Below are 27,714 nucleotides of genomic sequence, written 5' to 3' on the forward strand. Positions count from 1 at the left end.
TTCAATAGAAATTATTTAATAACATTAAACTCTTATTTCACAATTCACGGTAACATCGTTTTACTTACACATATTATTTACAACAGCATTTAATATACATATATTCCTAATATACATGGATATGTAAAAACCCAAGATCCACATTCGGAATATTACAGACTCAAAAACCGATTCTACGTATAAACCTTTTTAATTAGTAAAAAAAACATTAAATTATAATAAATAAATTCGTTTAATAAATCACTATTTAAATTTGTATGTAGCATATAGCAAAACTTTGGCTTCATTTTATTTCTTGTGCATCTTGGGTTAACTATAGTAATCAGTGCTTCCAAATCCCAATAGCAGATTTCAAGGTATTTTTTTATATTCTTAAATTGGAAACGAAAGTACCTTTTACTTTATAGATGTCTTTTATGGCATCATAAAACGTGGTTAGAACAAAATTTGTTGCCACAGTTGACATTTTTTTATATGGAAATAACATCGTAACCATGGCAACAAACACGGCACTTAGATCCACGTATATGCCGTGAGTCTGGAAACACTATAAAGGAAATCAGACGGCCGACTCGCGATCAAGAAGCGGCGGGGCCCGACGCAGCGAAGAGTTAGTACTGCGAGTGCCTCCGCTAAAAATCCCTAACAACCACGACCGAATCGCAAAACGCGGCATCTTCCCGCGTTCGCCTTTCACGTCCACATTTTCCAGCGACCGCCATTTCTTATAGAACTCAATATAATCCGAGTCGGGGACCTTACGACGCGGTCGTTCGCGGTTCGTGAGACTCGCTTTACGCAAGAGCGGGCTGTCTTCTGTGGTTCTGGCTTCTTCTGTGATCGCATTGCCGTTGAAAATCGGTCCGCAAATGGTTGCTATGGCAACGTCAGCGTCGAGCGAACGCGTCGTATTGTGTCTGCGTAAACAGGGCTTTTCACGTTTTGCGAGCGCGTCGAGTGAACGTGCCGTACGTAGAGAGGTTTCGCATGCGCCTGAACAGAGGTCGCCCTCGCATGCCGAGGACGCAATCGAGCTCAGGGCATTTCTGAAATTAAAAACATTACTATAAATAAATAAATAGTCAACACAAACTAAAAATATCTTTACTCGTATAAGTAAACAAGTACTTATGAACGTCAAAAAAAGAAGTTACATTAATTGTAAATTTACATTTACTACCAGTTCGCAAGTCAATGGCGTAGTGCGGACAAGAAACTTTCCACCACTCTTTTAAATCGCTAAGTTTTGAGTCATACAAATTCTTTGAACTGGAGCAAATCAATCCCTAGTGTTAGGATTATTTAAGTATTCGTCAAATTTATAAAACGCTTTATTGATAATTTTCATTTACCATTGGCATTGAATTTATTTAGTGATAATTCTCCAATTTTGCTTGGGACTTTGTTTAAAAAACGAATACAATTTCCATATAACGAGTGGTTTATCTTCTGGAGCGTGGTTGGTCGTACACTAAAATTAGTTTTCTATTTCGCGATACTAAAGTAAGATTATTTATAAATCCAAACCTAACTCGCACTCTTTTTACTTAGTACTCTTTTGTGAGAGTGTGATGAGAAGAGTGTTTTAGGATTGAACTACTTAAATTTTTATGAATAATTTGGGGTGATATCTATATCTTTATTTTAATCTTTGCGCGTCATAGAGTAAAATAAGCAGAATATATGTAGTCACAAACTATAGAAATGTTAATAAAGCATTTGTAAACTGATTGTTGTTTCTTTACCTGTGTCGTAGCGACGAATCCCTGTTGAAATGTGGCTTAGTCGTGTGCGCAGGCAAAGAGGCGCCACTGTGCAGTCTCTGCCTTACCCCGCGAGATTCGTTACGCAACTCTGTCACACCACACCACGCTATTAGCTCACACACACACACATCGTCGATGACTGTTTAATTAGTTTTGAAAATATAGAAAATGCGAAATAAGGAATTCATTACGTCGAACTCAATATGACACTAAGATTCGAGACTTAGCGTTAAGTTGGACCCTTGTCAAATACCTTTCTGAGGTACTTACATATTAACGCCACCGCAATCAAACCAATCAGACAATCTAAACCTAAATTATTGATTATTAAATATAAAATATTCAATCACTTTTTAGAAAATCAAAACACTTTAGAAGCCAAAAATGTATAGTTTACATACGTTAGTACCCTGTTTGACTTAAAAGTGTACTTAGCGGTAAGTCTCGCAATCTAAAATATTAATCGAAGTTACATTTATTATATTTAGATATATTAAAATATAAAATTATTATGATTATGGTCAAGACTGACTTGATGTACGATTTGGAATACGGCATACTTCTGCACAATCAGGTTAATAAAGAAACAATGTACAAAATAACCGTTTATAATAATCTAAATTATAGAAGTGGAATTCGAGCAAACATAAAAAAAGAAAAAATAATACCTGATATTGAGGGGTGCCTGGAATCAGTGAGCCGTGGACTGCGACGTGGCCGACAAAACAGCGGCCGTTCCTCTCCCTCCACTGGCCGCTTTTGTATTGCCTTCTCTGTCGCTCCCACCAGCCAGTAGGTTTGCAACTAAGAAAATACACAAGTCATAAAAATCTTACTTATAATTTATTGATACGTTAAACATGCAAAATGACCGATCCTTAGTATTTTTTTTTCATATAAACAAAATAAACATTAACAAAATTATGAATATACACAGAACTGAAGTTACTGAACGTAATTTAATATTGCTTCAAAATTATGTTCTTAGCAAACATTCCGACTCGAGACTGTAGCTTCATTTTGAACGTTCCAAATTTGACCGTTGCTTCATTATGTACGTTCCAAATTTGACCGTTACTTCATTTTGACCGTTCCAAATTTGACCGTCGCTTCATTTTGAACGTTCCAAATTGGACCGCAGCTTCATTTTGAACGTTCCAAATTGGACTGTAGCTTCATTTCGAACGTTCCAAATTTGACCGAAGCTTCATTTTGAAATGAGAAATTTAAATACATTTTAAAGCCAAATACAACTTACCACTCCCTTGCCCTTTATAGGAATAGATCCCCGTGGTTCAACGATGTATCCCCCAATCTTGTCAAGGGCCTGTTTGCACGAGGGCGATATGTGTATGCGCAGAGGCTCCCCGTTCGATTCCATACGAGAAGCCGTGTTCACCGTATCCCCGAATAAGCAATATCGTGGCATGGTCAAACCTACTACGCCAGCCACTACTGCGCCTGTAATTCATTTTATATTCAGTATTTGTGGCTAAGAAAATTATATGATATATGAAATTCAGTAATGAGAACAAAAATATTTTTATCAAATAATTTTCAGATTTTGTGCCTTGTGAGGGAATAAGTGATTGAGTGAGAGACTGAGTGAAAGAGTGTATGAATGAAAGAGTGTATGAGTGAGAGTGTGACAGTGTGAGTGAGTGAGTGAATGAGTGTGAGAGTGTCACTCAGTAAGTAGAGTTTTTCTTTTATGACATATGAATAGTTACCAAGTTTTAAAACTTGATATTAATTGCTGTAAACGTACCTGTATGTATACCTATCCGCAATTTAAGTATTTCGTTGGGCCGATGCGATATCTTGTGACTCTTGACGGCGTTAAGAAGCTCCAACGCCATAGAGGCGATCTCCCCCACGTGTCTATCGTCGTTCCTTATCGGCAGACCGGATACCTGAAGAAGTCAAGGTATATTTTTAAAACCACCAAAAATTACAATAATGATAGATGTCCCATGTGTTCTACAAGTGTTTCAATAAAAGTCAATAAAATTTCATTAAAATCATACAGAAGTCTAAAGTTACTTTTGTGTTGTCAAAAGGTAGATAAATTCTATTGACAGCCATTACAGTTACATCGAAGTTATGTGAGCTATTTCACAAAGACAATATTCTTTGTTTTACGGGAAAATTTACCACACATTTCAATAAAAAAAAACTTTAACTGTTATTTACAATACAAGTTGCCTGAAAAACTACACTATAAATTACTTCAACTGTAGTATGTAACAGCCCTTGAAAAAAATTTCAGTATTTCTTACATGACTTTATTATCAACTATCATAATGAGGAAAGATAATATAAGCACAAATTCAATACTAACCACCATGTAGGCATCACCGATTGTCTCCACCTTGTAGACATCGTAGCCTCTGATAATCCTATCGAACACGGTGTACAAATCGTTTAGGAAATTGACGACTTGCAACGGAGTGCTCTCAGCTGACATGGACGTGAAGCCGACGATGTCGCTGAAGTAAATCGTGACTGCATCAAACGACTCCGGCTCCACCCCTTCACCCGTCGTGAGACGACGTGCGACTGACCTACGACAATTCACTTCATCATACCAGAAAGTTTTCATATCTCCTAAACTTCAATACATCTAAAAACCTATACTTACATTCTATACAAATCAAACAACTATAGTACGGACGCGGAGCACGAAGCATTTCGTATAATGACCCCTCATCTTATGTCTTTGTCGCTCGCGCATAAACATATTGCCGTTGCGCTCACACAGATGCAGTGACCGCCGTATTCAGAGATTGTAAACCTTTTAGTCATAACCATAAAGACATGTGGTGGTGCACATGTACTTTGGTTTGTTTTGTTATAAGTAGTATATATGTTATAAGTAGTATATATGTTATAGTATAGTATATAAGCCCATTGCGGATGGGAGGGGAGAGCGTGGAGATTGTTAAAAACTTTGTTTACCTCGGAAGCGTCGTGTCTGAAAATGGAGGTACAGAGGAGGATATCGCCTCACGCATTGCCAAGGCCCGAGCAACCTTTGCACAACTTCGGCCTGTATGGCAGTCACGGATGCTGACGCGTCGAATCAAGTTTAAAATATTCGGATCCAACGTCAAGTCTGTGCTGCTTTATGGATGTGAAACGTGGAAGGTCACCAAAGACATCTCGCACCGACTCCAAGTCTTCGTCAACCGCTGTCTTCGCCATATTCTGGGTATCTACTGGCCTGAAAAAATCTCCAACGAGCAACTTTGGGAGCGCTGCCGAGAAACCCCGATCAGTCAGCAGATCAAGAGGCGCAAGTGGAATTGGATAGGCCATACACTTCGAAGGGATCCCAGTCATATTCCCAAACAGGCGCTTGATTGGAACCCGCAAGGAAAGCGAAGGCGTGGCCGTCCCAAACAAACCTGGCGCCGTACAGTAGCGGACGAGGTAAAGAGAGCTGGTAGGACTTGGAGCGAGGTGAAGCACGAGGCGCAAGACCGAACGGGATGGAGGCTCGCTGTGGACGCCCTCTGCCCCACCTAGGGGTTATAGGACATAAAGAAGAAAGAAGAATAGTATATAAGTAGTAACGTATCTGGCGAAACATCTGATAGTTCATCAGAAATAGATGCCTCTGACTAAAATTAAATGATTTTTTTAAGAGTATTTCTGTTTTTTTTTTACCAAATCTTAGTCGCAATCATAACTTTTCCTTTTTATAAATCCATCAAGCCGTTTAGTCTAAATAAATACTTATAAAAAAAATGTTTTTAACCACTGGCAGTAGGCCCAAAGGTCATTGCTACGAAATTCTTCGTGCTCCGCGTCCGTACTATAGAAATACCACAATAGTAAAATGAAAATCTTCAATTACAAAAAAAATCTATATAAAATCAAGACATTTCCGAAATGATCACTTGCATCCTTATTGATTTCAACACCTCAATGATACAAATGACCATATCGGATTGTTATTACAAAATCACAAGAAATTGGAAATCTAAGCGTATCCATGCTAAGGAGAATCAAACCATACTCTAGCCTAAACTCACCTCATCCTCGAACGCTACACTAGAATCAAAAGCATGCTGTCAAAATGTCTATACAAGCTAAAAAACCAACACCGAAGCGCCAACCCCAAGCAACTAACAACATGTTAACTCCTACGGCACAAAACTAATCACCAGTAGTGAGTTAATTACCTCAAGACATTTCACGACATTTCAAAATGGATTCAACCCCATCTGTAAAGAACACAAGTACAACAATGTGAATATTATGTTTCACGACACTGCTTTACATAAAGTCCGTTCCTATGGATCTAGAAAGATTAGTCTACAAGACATATAAGCTATGGTTATTTCGAAAGCCTGTGGACCAAATGTAAACCAGTACACGCGTTTGTGTGTGGCTTGTTGTATTTGCGTCTTCTTAGCTGTTACGGTGGACATGCATTGCGGCTGAATCGCTGTTTGTGGATAAGACATTTATTTGTTACGTCTAACATGGCTTTGAATTGGCTAAATTTGCGCATCGGATCGTAAACGATTATTCAGTTACGCACGTTATGTACGTCAGTTAAAGCACGTACGTGCATAGGTACGTCAAGTACGTACGTACGCACGTACTTGCCAAGTGCAAACTAGCGTGCACATACACTTAACATGTATCTCTGAGCCGTGAGAGATTATAGCAGTAATACTTATTCTACAAAACATTTTGTTTCAATGTAAAAGTGCATTGGCAAGCTTAAGAACTGTTCGTTAATAGTTTGCTAAGTTATTTTAAAAATTATCACAACAATAATTTACTCTGTATATTTCTGTTTCATTAAAATCAGTCAAGTAGTTTCTGAGATATATAAAATCTGAAATGCGATATCGCCACCATATTCAAAGCCATATACATATTAAGCACTAAACATGTTATATGGTAACATAATATACAAACACGTATGTACATAGCTTAAGCCTTACTTTGGTAGCATTCTGTGAAGTAAATCTTCCGTCTTCTGCTTCTCTTCTATCAATAGCCTCGTTCTCTCATTGACTAGTTCTTCTAAATTATTCGCGTATTTCTCCATCATATCCATCATTTGGTCCATGATATTTCTTGATCTGGAACATTAGAGTAATTCATTATTTAAGCAATCAGGGTCAAGGTTGTAAAATCCATTTCCAATCTTAAGATGCAAATAAAAAAAATACAAAATCTACATTTTACAAAAGAAATAATAAATTACATATAATATATTGTCTAAATGTGTGCACATAAGGCCGTGTTTTATATATTTTTCTGGTCATTAATATTCTAGTTACTATTTTATTTATTGCTGCCAGTAAAAAAAAATTGTTTAACATAAGTCTTAGAAAACGTATACGTAGACTATAGTGTATACGCACGTTCACATTTTGTCGAACTGCTGAAACCATTGAGGCATTTGACTTACTTGCCCGACTTGAGTTTCTTAAGCCTCGATCGAATAGTGGGGAAGTCAGGTCGTAATGCCGGTTCTTCTGTCCAACAGTCCCGCATCACGCCCAACACAAAGTCCTCCGCGTCACCCTGTAATGTCCGCCAATCAGGACGAAAAGGCTCCGATCCGTCTAAATTTTCTGGACCACGCTTTACTCGTTCCACGATCTCTATAGGATCAATACTCAGTTAACATTTCTAGCACGATAAAACAAAACACAGTTGACCGCTATTAAAGATAAAAAAAATATCCGAAAATATTTTCCACATAAAACACGAAAAACAACAGATTAGAAACTGCGTAATATAGTATCTCTTCTTTTCAATTTATATCTTACAACAATTATTGTTTACTTGGAATCAGACCAACTTTAAATATTTACAAGTATCACATACACATATTAATATTTCCAAACATTTCGTATCGACCTACTTTTCAAATAAAGCGACCACTGAATACTTTAAATACTCTATTTAAGCTATTATTCATGCTATACCAGAATCGTCAACTGACCTTTAGGTTCCAAAGAAGTAAATCCAAAGGGTCCCCGACGTGCGATAATCTCGTACAAAATAATTCCAAACGCGTACACATCTCCCTTCTGGGTCCCGCCCACATTACCGTTGGGATAATCCAACTGTCGCAACAATTCCGGAGACTTCCATAGTAAACCTGTCGAAGAAGCCTTCTAAAGATGGTACCCGCGAATTTTTGCTAGTTTTATCCCTTATAACTTATAGAAGTTTCTTTATCAATGATGTAGTGAGTAATTAGTTGAGGAAAAACATAGTTTAAAACTTCTCAACTCTTTTGTATGCCATTTTTTACTTTAATAAACAAAATCCTTTGGAATCAGTTATTTTATACAAAATGTAATATAATTGATTTAAATTAGAGAATCCGAAGACTAACAAAAATAATATTCACTTATATAAGAAACTATGTGAATTCAACGACAATATTAAGAGAAAAGTTTAAGTAATAAGTAAAAACTGATAAATGATAATTTAGTAAATGTTAAACTACTAATAATTTTTATGTTTTTGTTTCGGAAACCTAAGATAAAAGAATCTTGTCAAAGAGAAAAATATGAAATACCTCTATAATATTGATGTTCTCCAATAAAATCGTTTTCAGCACTATTCCTTATTTCATGAAGACCAAAATCAGTTACCTAGAAACAAAAGCGTAAAATTATAGATAAAAATTGCAACATTTCCATAAAAACATTTTTTAAATATTTGTACTTGCCAGGGCTTTGAAATGAGAGGATTTCAGGCGATCAAAGCCTAACTAATAAATAAAATTGTAAAATACACCTTAATCCAATTAAATAGACACTATTGCAATTTACAAGAATTCAGTGTTTTTTCCTTCAAGCTGGAATTCTAGTTAGCTTAATTAACATATATATATACTAATGTCATGCAAACTGCTTAAAAACTAAACTACAAAAGATACTCATAAACAACTTTAACATGGTTCAAATTACTTTTAAAAATCTTACCTATTTCCTAGATCACTAAAAATATTATTTATACCATATTTTTAAGATAAGTATAAAAAATACCTGCAACATCCATCTGGAGGTGACAACACAATTTGAAGATTTGAGATTTCCATGAAACATCAATGGCGACGTGTGGATAAAAATCATACCCTGGAAAAAATATTTGCTTGAATTTTTAGCCAATATACAAACTGCCTGATACTTGGAAACAAACAAAAAAAATCCAAGGCATAAACCTAGATCTTCCACTTCACTATAAAAATATGATTGTCTAAAATATAGCGGTCGAAACAAAACTAGACACAGACTATAATTAATTACAATTTTTTCGTATATTCAATCAAAGATACAAAGGACCCATTAACAAAACATTTGAAAATATTCAATAAAGTATTGTAATAAAAGCAAAAAAACTTTTAACAAAATTCCTTAAAACTTACATTTTTCAAAGACTTTTTCGAAATTATATAAAATACAATATTACGCCGTCTTTTATGTATATTTATTACTCAAGCAATGCATATAAATAGCGAGTTACTCAAACTGTGACTCAAGTACATAAGAACAAAGAAAAAATTTCCAAACCTTAATGAGATCATGCACCAATGACGATATGAACATCTTATCTAACTTTATATCCTCATTTTCTATTATATCCTGAAAAAAAAAGAAAATATATATACCCTAGCTTATATTCTTTTTAAAGTTAAATTATAAAATAATTATTTTATAGTTACCCTCAACACAGGGCTTCGCTAGTGTGAACTAGCGATATATGAATCTTATCACAACCCTTTTGTAAATAATATTATTATTATTATATAAATTTGTTGAATAGCATGTTTTGCGTGATATAAAAAACGCGTAAACATACGTCTGCCTTAAAATAACACACAACACGACCAACGGAAATTAACCAATTGCAACTATGTGTATTTATATAGTATGTAAGCGTATGTTTCCAATTTCTGAGAAACTAATTGAACCTAGCCTTTTTTTAATTTTTTTTTTAATTTTGTTTGTTTGTTTGTTTGTGCCCTTTTGTAAATCTTTTTGTTATATAAAGTATCATGTATTCCATCTGTGGCTATGTTCTCTGTGTATTTGTTTGCTATTATATGTATTTTTTGTTAGCTGTAGGAGTACAAAATAAATAATAAGACTTACATATAAGCTGCCCTTAGCGCAATAGTCCGTGAGCAATAAGATGCGTAAGGGTTCAACGACCGCACCAATAAACGAATTAAGATTGTCGTGTCTCAAATCGCGCAAAAGACGCATCTCTTTCATCACTTCCCGTGATATGTCCTGAAATAATATATTTTTCAATTATTTTAAAATGATAAAAACAAAGAGACGTGCTATATAATATTTATATATTTGTCCGAATTTTTGTTTACTAACACCCAAACCTAATAACTTATCTTAATCCATTTTCCATCTGAGATACACATGTTAATTCAAATATCGATAATAGGCAATAACTAATCGATGGATTGAAATAGCCATCTGTCGATACAAGCTAAGTTAATTTAAGATGATACGAAGAGGAATCTCTTGTCCGATAAATATATATTTTTTTTTAAATTCCTTTTAAAAATATTTACAGTTTTTCTTCTGGTTTATTTAATAAGTGTAATTAAAAAAAATACCTTTTTCTTGGAGAACTTAAGTTCTTTAATCCTTACTACATTTCCCTTGTACTGGGCTGTGGGCGTGAATATCTGGGTACAGCATTTACTCTCTCCGGATATACCACTTGCCAAACTTAACTGAAATTAAAAAGTTAAAATTAAAAAAAAAACGCCTTAGAAGTTTATACTTCTTTGGCGTAACAAAAAAAAAACTTTTCAAAACGTTTATTCTACGTTTATAAAAAAACGACACTAACAATAGAAAAAATGTATAAAATGCATTGAAAGGTTTATTATAACGCATTATACAGTTAAATAAAGATTATTTAGATATCACAAAAAACCTAAAATATTGGCTATAGCTTCAGGGTGTTGGTTTTTGTGACGTTAACACGTCGTAAAAATTTACTCTCATCAATTTTCCCTAACGCGCCACATATATATATATAACTTCAAAAATCCAATATAAATCTAGATAATCACTCTTCTGCGATACCCAGATATATTATTTATAAGTAACAGCTTTGAAGCATTTTTCAACTAGCGAATGATTAAAAAGTCTATTTTCTAGAAAAAAAACCCGTTAATTATTTGGACTAAAATTTACTAAATCAAAAAATAGTCTTTGAGTTCTTAACTAAATTGGATTTTAATTTATTACTATTAACTTTGGACAACCTACCTTACTAGGCGACCAAACGAAGCCACTCCCTAAATATCCCCCAATCTCATGCGGATCAATCTTCCACAAGAGTCCCTCTATCTCTTGCTCGATCTTCCACTTACGGTAAATGCTTATTGTGACCACGAGTGTACAAAACAGGGCCACGGCTAACGTCCCAGCGACAACTAGGGACGTGATTTGGGAATCGTCCTTGGGACATTTCTCGTTTAAGAATCCACAGGACGGTTCGTCCTCCGGTTTCACACTGTCCGGCCAGTCGATTGGGAATTTCGGATTTAACTTGTATTCCTGTAAAATTAAAATTAATATTCACTTCTGGTAATTGAATACTGTTAATTATAATTCTCGAACCTAATTCGCTGTTTTGCTGATGATGATTTTTTACTCTGGTTTAAGTACCAAAAATTCCTGATAATTTTATTGTGTGTTAGTCTTTGTATATGTTTTTAATTTATGTTTACATAAATTGTCATACATTTTAAAAGATTTTATAATATAATTAGTAGTTTTTGTAATATGTATAATGTTTACTTAATAGATAAATAAATAAATACTGAAATTTAATGAGTTTTGTTGCAATCTTCTTGCTCTAAATCAAATCAAAAATCATTTATTTATATAGGTAACATAATGTACATTTATGAACTTCAAAAAAAGAAATATACATTGAATGCTTCTAATTTTAGTTGTAATAATATATATATATATATATATATGTATATATATAAAAACTGGCAAAAAAACTAAGCACGCATCGCGTATACAGATCGCTTATAAGCACAGAGGCCGCTTGTTGCATTAAATTATTCAAATATTTTGTGTTTTTTATGTTTAAATGAATTTAGTTTTTGAAATTTATGTACTGTATTATTAGGTAAATATTACTATTATATGTGTAGCTGCGCAAAAAATTATAGCATAAAATTTATAAAAAAATCTATGTTTTATTAAACTATTTTATATAAGGGGATGTTCGGGTAGTTGGCCCACTTGCTGATAAGTTATACCGTCCATGGGCACTGTCCATGCAAGAGCGGCGGCCCTTTCAGAATTGGTTCACGGATACGTCGGCGGATACCTGGTTCCTCGTTAAAACTGCCTATCTATTGCACATATAGCTTATTGATTTAATTTAAAAACGCGTTTATTAAAAATGTTGTGTGGTTTTATAAAACCACAGCAAAAGTGAAACTTTTTTTCACGTTATAGACATTTAACTAAAAATTTTTGGAATAATATTCTATTAAGGGTATAAAATCGCTTTATCAATCTTAATTTTTTACTTGGAAAATTGGAATGATAATGGAGTAAAAAGAGTAGACTAAGTCTCCAACAAATATTTTTATTGAATTCTGTGTCTTAGAGAGTACGATATACATAATACGTAACAATTATTTAGATTATATACACATATTAAAATAGCGTGGAGCACTGGCATAAATGAATAATAGTCTATACACTACACGGTCAGCTGCTGCGAACTATGTGCGCCGCCATATTGGCCTTGGCTGCTATGACGAGCGCCTTTCACTTTATCCCTACTCCGCGGCCGACCGTCACGCGACATGCGCCACACAGACCAAAAAGTTTGAGACGATGTAATAAAAGTTTCACTTTAATAGTTATATTTAAATTATAAATAAAAAAATGTACTTAAAATGCTTACAGGAAACTCCCTCGTACACTGTTGAAAGTGTCCCACTGGTATCATACTATGAGTGCAATTGACCAAATTGTCGCTGGAGTTGATTGGCTTGAAGGCCAGAACTGAGAAGTTACCCTCGGAGTCGGCTCGTTCGTCCAGACGTATCGACATTCCGGATACACCTGTAAATCAAATTACTAAATCTATCAGATGCCGTTATATAATAAGCCTGATTCAGTGAAACCTCTACTATGGAGAGTTGCAATGAGGGTCCAGTACTCTTCTACTGAATTACCTATGAGGAATTTTAGAAAAAAAAACATATGTGCAATTCACACATGGTAGAAGTGAAACCTTCAAAAACATTTTTTTTATTATTAATCATATATAAATTAATCATTTTCCATTATCTAAATATGTGTGTTCTTTTAAAACAGTATATTTTAATGATAAATTTTAATTTATAAGTTTAATATAAATTTTTAATTTGGGAAAAACTAAAACATCGAAAGTTTGAAATTCGATCAAATGAAAAAGCGGCAGTAAAGAGAGGCTGTATAATGCCTGCTATCTCATTTTCTCCCACGTTAACTCATATGATGAATTGATGTTTCTGTCTCTCTTTACCGCTGCATCCGGTTTGAAATCACGACGATTCGAAAGAAGTTTATCTATCTCATTTTCTCCCACGTTAAATCATATGAATTAATGTTTCTGCCTCTTTTTACTGTCGCTTTTTCGTTGCATCCGGTTTGAAATCACAACGATTCTAAAGAAGTTTCACTTCAAAATTTCAATGTTTACTTCTATAATTGGTACTCTATAGCACTGTTTCTCTATATGTGAGACAGGTTAGACACATTTGTATACAAACATTTGAGTGTCGCATTTACACAATATATCAATTAAAAAAAGGAATAATAATCGCACAATAGATGGCGTACGTAGCTACAATTCATTTTTTTAACCAAATCTGAAAAGCTTCTAAATAACAGTTTGACATGTATGTGATATTTGAATTAGATAATATATGAGTATTTATAAGTTTCCTAGAACATATTCTAAATTATATTTTTTATATATATATATCAATATTCATAACTTGCCCATAAATAATTCGATTTAAATCACCTATCCAAATTCATAAAATAAAATATTTATTATTCACAAGCATGCCTTAGGTCGCATCTGGACTGAATAAATGAATTTTGATTTGATTGATTGGATTGAAAATTTTCAATTTATTAAAAAATCAGAATATTAAACAGCAAAACTTACTTTTAAACGGCGTAATGTCGATCATTTTCGAAACAATTCGTGTCCCATTCGTAGCGATACTCATTAATCGCTTATGTGTGAGTGTTTCGTTCTTCTTAAGCGTTTCCTCCTCAATCAAATTGTGCAACGCCGTCGCATACAACTTCACCGAGTCATATAGATACGCCGCATATATTGACACGTACTAAAAAAAAAATAAAAAAATCAAGAAAAAAAATGCGTATACCAAAATAACAAGAATTTAACAAATTCTATTTTTCCATATAAATGGAAAATATTTATACGGGAAAAATAAAATTTATTATATTACTTAGAGATACAGTATACGGATATATTGGAGAGACTGCGGGGCTGTGTGTGCCAAATAACCACACATGGCGTGGAAAGAGAGAGAGAGAGAGAGAGAGAGACAGAGAAGCACCATTTACGCATCTCCTGCGCACCCTAAATGATCGATGCACCCTTGTGCGTGTGAGACAGATGTATTTAGTTGCACACTGGCTATATATATATATATATAGCCAGTGTGCAACTAAATACATCTGTCACACGCACAATTATAATATATATTCACACGCACAAATATAATAAGCTATACAATGGTTTAAGGTTTTACTTGTTATTGTTATGTTTTTAGTTTAGTTTTCTATAGTGTTGTAAGTTTAATGTAAGAAAATAAGGAAAATACAAAAATAAAATATATTATTTTAGATTAAAGGTTCTCGGGGCATACCTACTGTTGATCAAAAAAAAATCAGTGGCGCTTAAGGCTTTTTAGATCAAGGCCTCAATTTCTGTATGTCTTCTTTTTGGGTCTAAGACAAGCCGGTTTCCTCCGGACATTTTCCTTTCTGCATTAAATGCGCACATTGAAAGAAAGTCCATTGGTGGACAGCCGGGGATCGAACTTACGACCTCAGGGACAAGAGTCGCACTGATGCCACTAGGCCAACACACCTTACATATATTGTACCTTTATAAATTTCTTTTCAAAAACTGCCGGCAAAGGAAACTGAAAAGGCGGCTCCGTGTTGTACACTTGAACTTTGCTCGTAAAGTTCTCATAACTTCTCTCGGGTTCCGACGAAACTACGACCAACAGCGACTGCGCCCTCTTTCTAAATTCTGGGGTATTCTGACAAAAGGCCTCCGGCCCATGCCCATGTCCGTGGTCTCCAGCCTCTGAAAAAAACATATTTGTGACAAATAATCGAAATGTTTTTATAGTGAAAATTATTATTGCCCGGAGGAGATCAGTTATAAAGGCCATCGGACCATGAAATAAAATAAATAATTAAGTCATAAAACTCAATGCATAAAATTTGTATACTATATAAACCATGTTTAAAATAAGTGTCAAAAATAATTTAATTTATTGAACCCCGGGATTACCAAGCGTTACTTCATACGAGTCGTAAATGTCTAATATACAAACATACATATATTAATGTGTAAATTCATCATTTAATTTAAAAATTAAAGTTGAATGATGAAAGAATATTCTGACAGCTCTAGAAACTTGATTTAATTTTACTCATATATAATATATGTATATAATAACATAAAAATTTATATGCATAATTAAAAAATTAAGTACATGCATAATACTTATTTTTTACCTAATATTGTAAGATTACTAAATAACTAACAAACGTAAATTATAAAAACTACAAAAAATTATTAATAAAGATGTACTAGTAATATACAAAAATGTTCAAACATTTACTAAATAAAAGTTATAACTTACTCATTAAATATTTCAATGAATCCTTTGCGGTGTACGTCATCATGTCAACAAATATAACCATATACTCTCCCTTCACAAACAGTTGCAACGACTCCATGGCCGTCATCATATCATTCAACCCACCCGGAGATCCGAGGAACACATATACTGAAAATATACAACATATAAAATATTAAACTGTTATTTAATCATAATTAACCGCTATAAACCTGTGTTCCAGGGGTTTCAGGAACCTAGACCTAACATTTACTGTATAGAATTAAATTAATGACAAATAAAATATTTAAAAAAAACAGCCTCCCAAGCATGCTGGCTGTACTATGTACGCAATTAACTATGATTATAAAAAAATAATAAAATAAATCTACATATAAAAACACGCTAAACAGAGGAATCTGAATTTGTATGAAAATGACAGTTCGTGTCGACAAATTGTCATACATTTTTAGACCGTCTACATACACTACTGTTAAGGCATCATCTTACAGAAATGACGCTAAAACTAAAGATTATTTCACTACTCAATTCCCTGAAAAGTATTTTTGAAATCGCATTTATATGTTATATTTCAATTTAATTCCACTATGTGTTAGAAATAGTTCTTGAGATCTAGAAGAGAAAGTAGCCCTCACACTAGGATTTCCTTCAACTAAATGCCCTTTTTATTTTGTATAACAGCTTTTATTTTTTTTCCTTATCTCCCTTAGTTCCCTGTTCCCGTACAACTCTGTTCCATTTGATATAGTAACAGTACTTAACAATAAATCCTACATAACACTTACATTTCATAATTAAACTATTATTCCAAGGTCAGGCTAATCCTGCTAAGAATCACTTACTTCTAGTCCTATTCTTGGTCTCCTGTATAAACTGGTACCAGAACCCTGGTGCACAACAGCTCATCTTCTCTTCACAGCATTTGAAGCCATCGATCACCGGTCTCTGATGGTTGACAGTCATATTGTTCTTCTTGGCGTGGTTCTCCAGGGTCAGAGCCACCGTCACCCACGACTCCTCGTATAATATTGAGAACTTATTCCATCTGTAGTACCGCAATAGAGAAATAACCGATTTCGTTGCCTGTAATGTTCACAATGATTGTGTTGGAAGGTGCTGTCCACATATTATTGTCTATGCTACACTACGTTTGAATTTGGATTGTTTTATTTTTTTTGACATGCGTTGTCCTCTATAGATTCATTATATAATTGTCTATGATGCACTATGTTTGAATTTGGATTATGGTTTCTTTTTTTTTTGACATGCGTTGTCCTTTATATATTCATTATATTATTGTCTATGATGCACTACGTTTGAATTTGGATTATGGTTTCTTTTTTTTTGACGGTCGTTGTCATTTATAGATTCATTATATGATGCACTATGTTTGAATTTGGATTATGTTTTCTTTTTTTTTATGTGCGTTGTAATTAATAGATTCATTATATATTTTTTCTTAAACAAGTTAACACAATGTTACAAGTATTACTAACGTTTTATTTAATTGCTATAGCCACTAGTACACCCTATCAGTTTGTTAACAAGCAGAAGTAACCTTTGGAAGACCAGAAACTCATTGCTTATTCTATATTCCATATATTATATTCCAGCTGATAAAAGCATCTCCAATATTTAATAACAGTTGGGAAAAGTAAATATATTTTTTTTAATTTCTCAAAAAACAATGGTTAACAATAATATTAATTTGCTGACTTTACCTGAGCATCTGGAGGCTCCAACCTTGCGAAATTAGGCAATTTAGACGTTTGATAGTCGGAACATTTCTGCAACAAATAATATATTTTGAGACCAAAGAAGCCTTAAAAGTATATATATATGTATGTATATAATAAACAATTCTTGAAATTCTAAATTTAACAAAGAAAATTATTGCACCAAGTAAAACGCATTAAATTACTAAACATTTATGAATTAATATCAATTTTTACGCGGGACTTTCCGACATTATTTCCAAGTCTTCAGGCGCATTTTTTTTTTTAAATTTAAGAACCGGCTAAGGAAGTGCCTGTAATTCACCGTACATTCAAACTCTAGCTTTGCCGCATGAATTTTACTATGAGCGCAATAAATGGTCATACAAAACATTGTAAGTAAACTTCCATGTCTTAACTCCTGGAATAGTCTGGCTCTACTTATACTAACATATGAGATCATCGGCAAGTTTTGGGACTGTGCTATAATAGCCTCTGTGTGGCACCGGCCCTCTGGTCCAAAGAACGCGACCACCCCGGAACAGCTCATATCGGTTAGGAGCTTCGTCGCCGTCACCGTATCGCACTTGGTGTCGTTCCACACCAACGAGAGATGCACGTCGGGCAACAGGTCAGTACCGTTATTAATCTGGAATTAATATTGTTAATATAATGCAACAACACCCAACACTTCTCAGAAACTTTGATTATATTGAACACATCCTTAGAGTTCCTATATATCCAGAGAGTATTCAGCTTTGGCGCCAGGAGATCACATAGTCGTGGTCAAGTCAAGAACTGATACGTTTGTCATTATACAAAAGTTATTTTATTAAATTAATTAAATATTGAATGGATGGTGACAAAGTATTGAAATAAAATTATTATGCTCAATTAGTGATCCACCTAAGTCCTGGAACCAGCTCAGGGGGGGGGGGGGGGGGGGGGGTCAAATCCCCCCCTCGGATCCGTGGTTGCCTATAATGACATGATAGTGTTATCAACATAACAACATCGGACCCATTATTCTGTAACTTCCAATACCAATCTTAGTATGAGTTGTACCGCTTATAAGGATATTTAGATAACTACATTGAAATTGCATACAAAAACATCGAATTGGTGAAACGCGCTATTATTGCGAATTTAGGTAAGTAATTCATTCAATAATTGCAAACCCTCATAATTAATAGATTTGTTCAAATAATGTACGCGGCTTCGGCAAGATAAACAACCTAGCTCGCTAGCTCGATGAGTATTGCATTATAGTTGTGTATTTGATTTTATAAGAAGTATGAAAAGTTACTGAGTCCTTATTAGTGAAGGTCGTGCTTCATGGCCTAAGCGATACATTGACTTGCTGCCTTCACACCAGTCTTTCCTAAGCTTGTATTAGGGATGTTGAGACCCATAATTGTCTTTACGCAGTCAGACTAAAGTCAGTTAAAGAGTAATGGCGCAGATTCCAAGGCTCTCTCTCTGCACAAACTCAAATAAAAAGTGGAATTTCGGAGCCAATCTTTAAATTATTGTGTAATTCTGAATAACTAATTCAATTCATAGGGTTTGTGATATATAAAGTAATTATGATATGAAATTAAGCTAAAATCATGCTGATTAGCATTTGTAAGGTTTTTTTTCTTTTATTGTATAGTATCTGTGACGGAACATATTAACATTTGCATTTCAGTTTGGACTGTCTGCCTCTTTGTTTCTAGAACAATTACAAACACGCCGATTTAATTAAATCTATTACCTCTTCGAGAGCCATAGATAGGGCTCCAGAGATGGCGAGACCCTGTCTCGATCTGAGCTCGCCCTTAATCGAGGGCAGGTAACCAATGGTGATGTTGAACTTCTTGTGGATCTGTGCATCGACCGAAGACGCGGCCAGCAGGCCCAGCGCCGCGAGTACAAGGACCCGCGCGCCGTGCCACATGCCACCGCCTTCACCTTGCCGCTAACACCTGAAAAGCAACATACAATAAAATATATTTCTCACTTAAATATCACCAACTAATTGTTATATTGTATATTATGTTTTTTTTTATTTTTTTTTATTTATTCACACTTCGTTGCTAGAAAGAAACACAAATAACACAATATGTATATAAGGTATAGACAATTGATATATTTATGATTTCGTAAAATATTTCTAACAGTTTCATCATGTATCTGAATAATTGATAATACTCTAATCATAGTCGCGGCGGTAAAGAACTTAGGTATGTCCAATTCAGAATTAGGCTCAGACTTATTACATAAAGGCTTTGGATTTTAACATACAAGGCATAGTTAGCGCCTAATCAAATTTCTAAGAAAATCATATCCAATACTTCACCATCATAGAAGATATTCTTTAGTGATTCTTATAATTTCATTTATGACATCTAGAAACCCAATTTCATACTGTATATAAAAAAACAGGTTATCTTACTTTGTCAAATACAGTTTTATCGTATACTTTTTAAAAAATACAACGAAACGGACATATAAACGTGTTTTCACACCGACATGTTAACGCCCCATTGGCGGTCAAGATGGCTAAAATCTAATAAACTCGATAGATTCTTAAGTTTAACAAAAACATCATACGACGTGTATAATATAAGTTCTATTTTCGTACATTAATAAAAGGGAAGTCTTCCTGCAGCTCGCTTTCCGCCCTCAAATGTAGGAATTACTTCCCTGCTGTCAAGTAAGTAATTGGTTCACAGCCGGAGACCGATTAAACCAATTGACATGACGTTATTTCGGCAAGAAAACACTACTTCTAAGCTAATATGAAACATGTATCTTCATCTTGATACATATTATGTTTCAATGTTTCGTTTTGATGTGGTCCATAATAATTTATGATTTTGATTATTTTTTAATTTATTTATTACTTACTTAAAATTTATTGACATTGAAATTACTACTTAATTATGATTGGAATTTGAGTTTAAGGATAAATAAAATAAAATGTGCATGCATTAAAATATAAACTGGTACTTAACAGTTTATTTTTTAAAGCATGCACATATTGGGTAATAATTAATTATATGATATACTTGTTTAAAATATATTATTCATTATGGAAATAAAGAGGCTATAATAACAATAATATTTTATTTCGTTGCTTGAAAAATTGATATCTATCATATGTGAATAATGTTACAATTTGCATTCCTTTTTCCTTAAGTTATGAAAATGAATCTATGTAAAACGTTCTTCGTTCTTTAGACAGACCAAAGACAAGAATGATAGAATATGAATCAGTCACACTAGAAGTTCACACGAAAATTGATGCTTTAACAAATATACATAAATAATTAGTACAAATACGCGATTCATACAAAACGACTTCGTCGGGAGTTGCGGCAAGCTGAATTTAAAAAAGCACAGCTGACGTCGCGACACCTTTGACGTCACAAAGAACGATGTCACGTGAACAAAGAAGAATAGGTCCCAAAATTTGTTTGTAGTCTGGTAGTCAAAGCGTAGACTTATAACCATAGTATCCGACAGTTACACCCATTTCGCCTTGAGATAACGTGAGCGATAACGCTCAAGTTATTTTTAGACATTAATAAAAATGCAAAGATTAGGTAGGTACATAGGGCTACAAAAATATATAATATTTCAAATTATTTACTGTATAATATGTAAAATATCGTCAGGGTTCGAATAAAACTGATTTATTACTTATAAAAAATTCTTCTCATATAGAGCCTATGGACAATACTGCTATGATATATTAAATCCTAATTGTTATATTCCTTTATCCTTAACGATTAATGTTTAGGGGTGGATACCGGAAAAACCTATTACGTTAATACATTATGCCTCATTGAGAATTTTTGACAATGCTCAATACGAGATTGGATTGAAACACAGACAGTCCGATACATATTGCTCATGCCACGGCTTAAAAGGGGACACGAGAGGACACATAAGAAAAAAAATCTGACAATACAATAAAAAGCTATGAATTCTTAATTCGCACTTTGTACAAAGAAATGACGTGAGATTAAAAGACTGTGAAATATAGATTTTTTACTTTTGTTCGTGAATCGAGCACACACACATGCCAGCTTATCAAGGCAGAATGACGAAAAACATTGCGTATATATCTTCATATATAAAGATCATGCTATAGTGTTAATCGATGTAAAGACACAAACGGCGAGGTACTATATCCAGAATAGAGTCCTTATTAAATAAAATAGAATCTTTAGAATGTTTATTTAATTTCTGGTTTTAAGAAGATTTTATGTAAACTATTTTTGTAATCACTCTCAAATCAGAGAAAAGCTGAACTAAGACTATCTATTAGGTCAAGGAAATTTCTCAAATGAAAAGTTCAAATTATCTTAGACTTATATTAGTATTATTTTCCAGCCAAGGTATAAAACTACATCCCAGGGACGTAACTTTAATTCAATAAATCCTAAGGACATAGCAATCAACAATTCTTTACTCGTATTAAATATTTGTAGCCTCGACTTTGGGTACATATTTACTGAGCTATTAATAACACCAAATACATAAGCTAGCTGATTCAACGGTCACACTACTTAGTGAGCATACATTCCATGTTAGATATTCATGAATTAAATTTACATGTAAATCTATAAAACCACTTACAAACGGGTGTTTTTGCAGATTGAAGATTCAACTGAATTGCCACATGACCGATTCCTGCATGTATATAATTTAAACGAAATATGTATATGCATGCACTTATAAACATTTAGTAGCTAGGAATATTCTTGATATTTTTGTCCCTATAATGAAACAACTGCAGAATAAGCGTTTTCTATTGACTCTTGTATTTAGAGTTGTATATATATATATATACAACTCTAAATACAAGATCATATATATATATCATATATATGATAGAATTCAAATAACCCTTATGCCCCGTTGGTGATTCGAAATGTCTCGTAGAAAAACATATATTGTATGTACCAAGTGAAATATAATATACCTGACTTAAACCAAAGGCCTCCAAACAAATACTGAATAAACAAAAACTGTGAGACACACATTCGTGGTAACACTTCTGTCAACTGATTTTTAAGCAACGAAAACAAATTTGTAATTCAATGTGAATATATTGTTTTTTATGTATGACGCATAACGCAGAGTGATCCGATTCTGGCAATACATTATTTATGAAACCAGTAATAAAAAAATAATATTCTGTAATTTTCCTTTACAATTCCCATTTCATTAGTTCAATACTTGTTCCTTAAAAATGGCATTTAGCTAACGTAAGGTTCTTATTATATTATTATTACACATATTTCCACGAATAAACATTTGTTTTTCTACTCAGTATGTCAGCGAACGATTTAATTTAAGGTATTCGATTATTCCATTGGAACATCGGTCAGTCGGTCGCGAGAACCAACGTATACATTAGATAAGGTAATGATCATATCAATGCACATCTTAAATTTTAGTAGGGGAATGTTGATGTTGTAAGCGGAATAGTCCGTTATAATATCGATCACGGCGGGGCGATGTTTGACCAGCCACTCCCCAACACACCCACCATACAAGATAATAAAAATCGACCACGCAGCCAACATACTACGACATTATTATGTAGACATCCCACAAAGTAGGTATATCTAAACTACATAAAATTTTTGACAACTGCTTTCCCAAATAGCATTAAAGCTTTAGGAAAATAAAAATTTAGGCCATGACATGCAATTTAATAAAATTTTGGTGTAGATTTTAATAGTGCCCATATATGCAATATAATGTGATTAAAAAAGTTAGAATAAAATAATTGTCACATTTGTTTGAGACACCGGTATATAGACAAGAAGTTCATAACAATTTTAACAAAAAAGATTTAAACTATCATTTACAAATAAATTTAAACAAATAACAGTATAATTTTACACATATGAAACTCATAAGAATAGGTAAACACACCTATAGAGAAGCTTCTCAGTGCCTTATTGGTGTGAATACAGTTCTTATTCTCAAATCAAGACGGTTAGTCAATTTAGCTGTTGCATTAAACATCAAGAGCCTATTTTTCCACAAGATGGCAATAAGTCTTATCAATTCAGAATCGAATAAAGAATGACAAGATCGTCCTCTCATCTTTTAATTTGACCTCATTTTCTTTACCCGTTCCTTGGATATTGTTCTGCCAAGGATAGAGAGACATGGAAACAATTGGGGGAGGCCTATGTCGACAGACAACCTGACCAAAGCGGTTGAGAATAAATTATTATTTTCGCTATATAATTAGATTTAAGAATATTACTGTTTGATAAATGAATAGCATTTTAACTAAATGGTTAGCAGATAAAGGGCTTTAAAAAAAAAGAAAACTCAATTTTTTAATAAATATAAAAAAAATCATAACAACTCTCAACAGAAGTGCCTTGACAGTTCATCTCATTTATTGAACTTTTGCTAGTTGCCTGGAATGGTTTTATCCTAGATTAGCAGTGTCCCCTGAGAGACTGGGAGCTTGGGATGTCTTATAAGAGAAATAACAATAATATAATATACATATACAATAATATATATTATACATAGGGTAAAGTTTACAATTCAGTACCTCGATTTTGAGGTCAGAGGGGGAGGGGAGAGGGGGGGGAGGGAGGGTGGAGGGTCTACTTATCACCCCCAACCAATTTCAAGCACCAGAAACAGTTATTTCAATAAAAAAATAAAAAAAACCAAAACATATATACCTAACATTAACCGGACCCATCGTCCTCAAAGTCATCCACATAAGCCGGTCGTTTACCAAGCATAGTTCACCAAGTTTCAAAAAAATGCAAATAAAATAACGCACATTCACAAAAAAACAAAAGAAATGTAAAAAGTAGCGGATTTTTAACGGCTAATCCGTACTGTAAGAGCGTTTTCACATTATCCGATCCGATATCGGTGTAGGACCCAATAACCGATATCCGATTAGCCGACACCATATGCTATTTTCACATATTTCCGACAAAATCGTTCCGATACGGCCATTTGCTCTATAAGCTTAGTGCGCGCAGATCATCATGGCAGACTATAATAGAAAACTTTATTTGCTGTATCTATTATATTTGAGACGCAAAAAAAGATCTGTTCACAGACAGTATTGGATACATCCCATCGTGGAAGCTAGATATTCAGAGGGAGCTTTTTATACTCTTTTTAGCAAGCTACAAAAAGCACCTAGCAAGTTTTTTAATTACTTTCGTATGAGTGAATCCACATTCAATTATTTGCTAATTCATCTCATTATATCGTATTTATATTATATATTATATCGTATTTAAATGAAGACGACGCCATGATGACTACCAAACTGTAAACAATGGCCGCCACGCATCGGGGTCTACGCACACAGAGACAATTTAGATACACGTACAGCACACATACAAACATTATCGCCCGACGGCTCACAGGTGTCCGATAGTGCCGCCAGCATATCGGTGTCGGCTCCGATATCCGATATCGGGCCGGACAATATGAAAGACAGGTACATATTTCATACATTTTACTTACCCCGATATCGGATCGGCGTCCGACACCGATATCGGATCGGGTGATGTGAAAACGCTCTAACACTAACACACTCTTCTGGCAAAATCCAAATTCGAAATGGCCGATTGCGTTTAAAAAATGAATAGGGATGTAAAAAATATCGATTTTTAATAAGTCGAATTTAGAGCGCGATTTAAATATTCGATGAAAATATTCCACTTTCCATTATTATTTAAATTAAATATTAATATACTAACTTAACCTAACTGAACCAGATAATAATTCGTTTTTTGAACAGTTATTTAAATTAAATATTAATATACTAACTTAACCTAATTGTACTAGATAATAATTGGTTTTTTGAACAGTTATTTAAATTAAATATTAATATACCAACCTAACCTAACCGAACTTTATAACAATTCGGCTTTTGAACGGCTCCGGCGCGAAGGAAGAGCAGCCCCCACCCGCTGTACCAAAGAACAGGCATTTCATGCCTGTCCTTTGGCACGTAGCGGGTGGGGGCTGCTCTTCCTTCGCGCCGGAGCCGTTCAAAAGCCAACAGACAAGACTAGACCACGTGGAAAGTGGGGTGCTCTGATAATTCTAATTAATAATTCGGCTTTTGAACGGCTCCGGCGCGAAGGAAGAGCAGCCCCCACCCGCTACGTGCCAAAGGACAGGCATGAAATGCCTGTTCTTTGGTACGTTGGAGCCGTTCAAAAGCCAACAGACAAGACTAGACCACGTGGATAGTGGGGTGCTCTGATTTTTTAATATAAAATTTAGAAAATAAAGTAAACACTTTATTGTAGTAAAAATTAGCTTTATAAGCTGTAGGAATAAAAAATTAATTCTTTATTATCATCGATTTTTAGTAAGAATAAGCTTTATTGTAGTAGGAATAAAAAAAAAACAATTCTTTATTATCATCGATTTTTCATACTAAAAACAATCGATTAATTTTATGCAAAATGTCACATCTCTAGTAAATCTCTAGTAACCAATAGAAAAGTTCGAAAGTTAAAATGGCGGATTGTTTACAAATTTGTACCGTTGCACAAAACATCAAAAAGTGTTTTTAAATATTTAATTAGTGTAAATTACAACTCAGATACCATAAATGACTCCAAATGTCACGGAAGTGTTCAAATCAAGGCCCCCGAGACCCTATCTAGGGGTCTGAATAAGCAAATTCAAGGTAAATAGAAAAGTTTACAATGGCGGATTGTTTACAAATTTCTAATATTGCACAAAATTACGAAAATTTTTTAAATTTTTAATTTATTTTAAACTACAACTTAAGCAGCAAAAATTACTCCAAATCTCACAGAGGTTTTCGAATCAAGGTCCCCCGAGACTCCTACACACTCAGTTTAATCACAATCAAGGTATTGAATATAAGATCCAACCCATTTAAAATTTAAATAACTACTTACTTTTTAGAAATTATGAAACACATAATAAAACTACATTACCTAAATACACTTTTTAACATTAATGCCAAGCACTAATTTGAAAGAAATCTTTTGTTTTATAAAGCCTTACCTATATCATTTTATACATAAAATACCTAGAATATATTTTTAACTATGCAATTTGTATTGTGTGTGGTGTGAATCAATAGTAAATTAAGTAAAACCTATGACCACAAAATATGTTTTTGCAGAAGACAAAGATTTGTAAGATTATAATAGTTAATAAAAACTGTAGAAAGTAACATAAACATATTTGTTTGAGTTTTGACTATCGTCTCAACAGGATATTGGACAAATTATATAAATTTGTACATTTACAACTATTAACATTCTTATATAAAAAAAGGCAATACTATTAAGTATGTGTAAAATCCATTTTGTGTTTTTATTTCCCAATTATTTAACAATATGAAATTTATCTTGTCATCCATAATGACTTTAACTAGTAAGTAATAAATATAAGATAAAAATAATAAAAATATTAATTACAAGGAAACTTACTTACCATAAAATAAATTAAGCTTCTTTGTACACTTTTATCTTCGGGCAAACACTCAACTTTCATCACATCGTTGTTGAAACTTAAGAAAACACCAAGCTATAATCCAAAAGTTCATATAAATACGGCGCAACTATTCACAAGCATAATAATATGTTTACAAAGACATGGAGCTTCAATACTGCAGGCGATTCTAAAAATACTCCCAACACGATAAAACTGTATGAATGTGTTAAAACGTAAAGCAACACAACGACAAGAAGTTAATGTGAATCCGGATTATAGGCTCAACTGACTCAGTTTATTTGGTACTTTTACATAAAATATACTTTACAATCACTAGTAATAAATCAACCAAATATTTTTAATGTTGTCTATATACAAATAGCAATCACAATTATCTCCATAAATCACATTGAAAATTTAATTTTACAATTTTCATGGACTACTCGCGACAACAATTTAGCACACAATTTTCCTACACTATGTATCCATAGCCCATAGGTACACAATTCACAAATACAAAACCATTCTTTTATCTTTAATGGTTCTCTTGACGTTCTATTTGACATTAGAAACAATGACTTATGACTAGAGTGACAATGTCAAAGTGAACTAAATCTAAGAACAAGACTCAAGTCTCAAGTGTAGAACTTGTAAACTGTAAGAACGGACACCTGATGTCTGATATTATGAGGACAAGATGTAAATTACGAAACTTTGTTAGCCAAAGTAAGTTAAGTAATGGAAATTTACGCAAAAACTTCAATAATCATAGTTTTTATTTGTTATACTACGT

At 33.6% G+C, this 27,714-nt stretch overlaps 1 protein-coding gene across 1 annotated transcript; it reads right to left on the minus strand.

The window, feature by feature from the left end:
• Positions 1–27,438, minus strand: LOC110996412 (receptor-type guanylate cyclase Gyc76C-like). Its single transcript, XM_045628785.1, has 24 exons — positions 26,922–27,438; positions 19,195–19,405; positions 17,890–18,087; positions 17,445–17,510; positions 16,566–16,806; positions 15,727–15,873; positions 14,953–15,161; positions 13,980–14,163; positions 12,723–12,883; positions 11,054–11,344; positions 10,390–10,509; positions 9,905–10,045; positions 9,323–9,394; positions 8,798–8,887; positions 8,326–8,401; positions 7,741–7,899; positions 7,201–7,396; positions 6,728–6,868; positions 4,108–4,330; positions 3,535–3,679; positions 3,025–3,227; positions 2,435–2,570; positions 1,746–1,854; positions 1–1,046 (listed from the first exon to the last, which is right to left on the minus strand). The coding sequence occupies exons 2-24, from the start codon at positions 19,375–19,377 to the stop codon at positions 560–562; spliced, it is 3,978 nt and encodes a 1,325-aa protein (XP_045484741.1). The 5' UTR covers positions 19,378–19,405; positions 26,922–27,438; the 3' UTR covers positions 1–559.
• Positions 27,439–27,714: the final 276 nt, after the last annotated feature.

This window comes from Pieris rapae, chromosome 7, assembly GCF_905147795.1.
Source record: "Pieris rapae chromosome 7, ilPieRapa1.1, whole genome shotgun sequence".
NCBI lineage: Eukaryota > Metazoa > Arthropoda > Insecta > Lepidoptera > Pieridae > Pieris > Pieris rapae.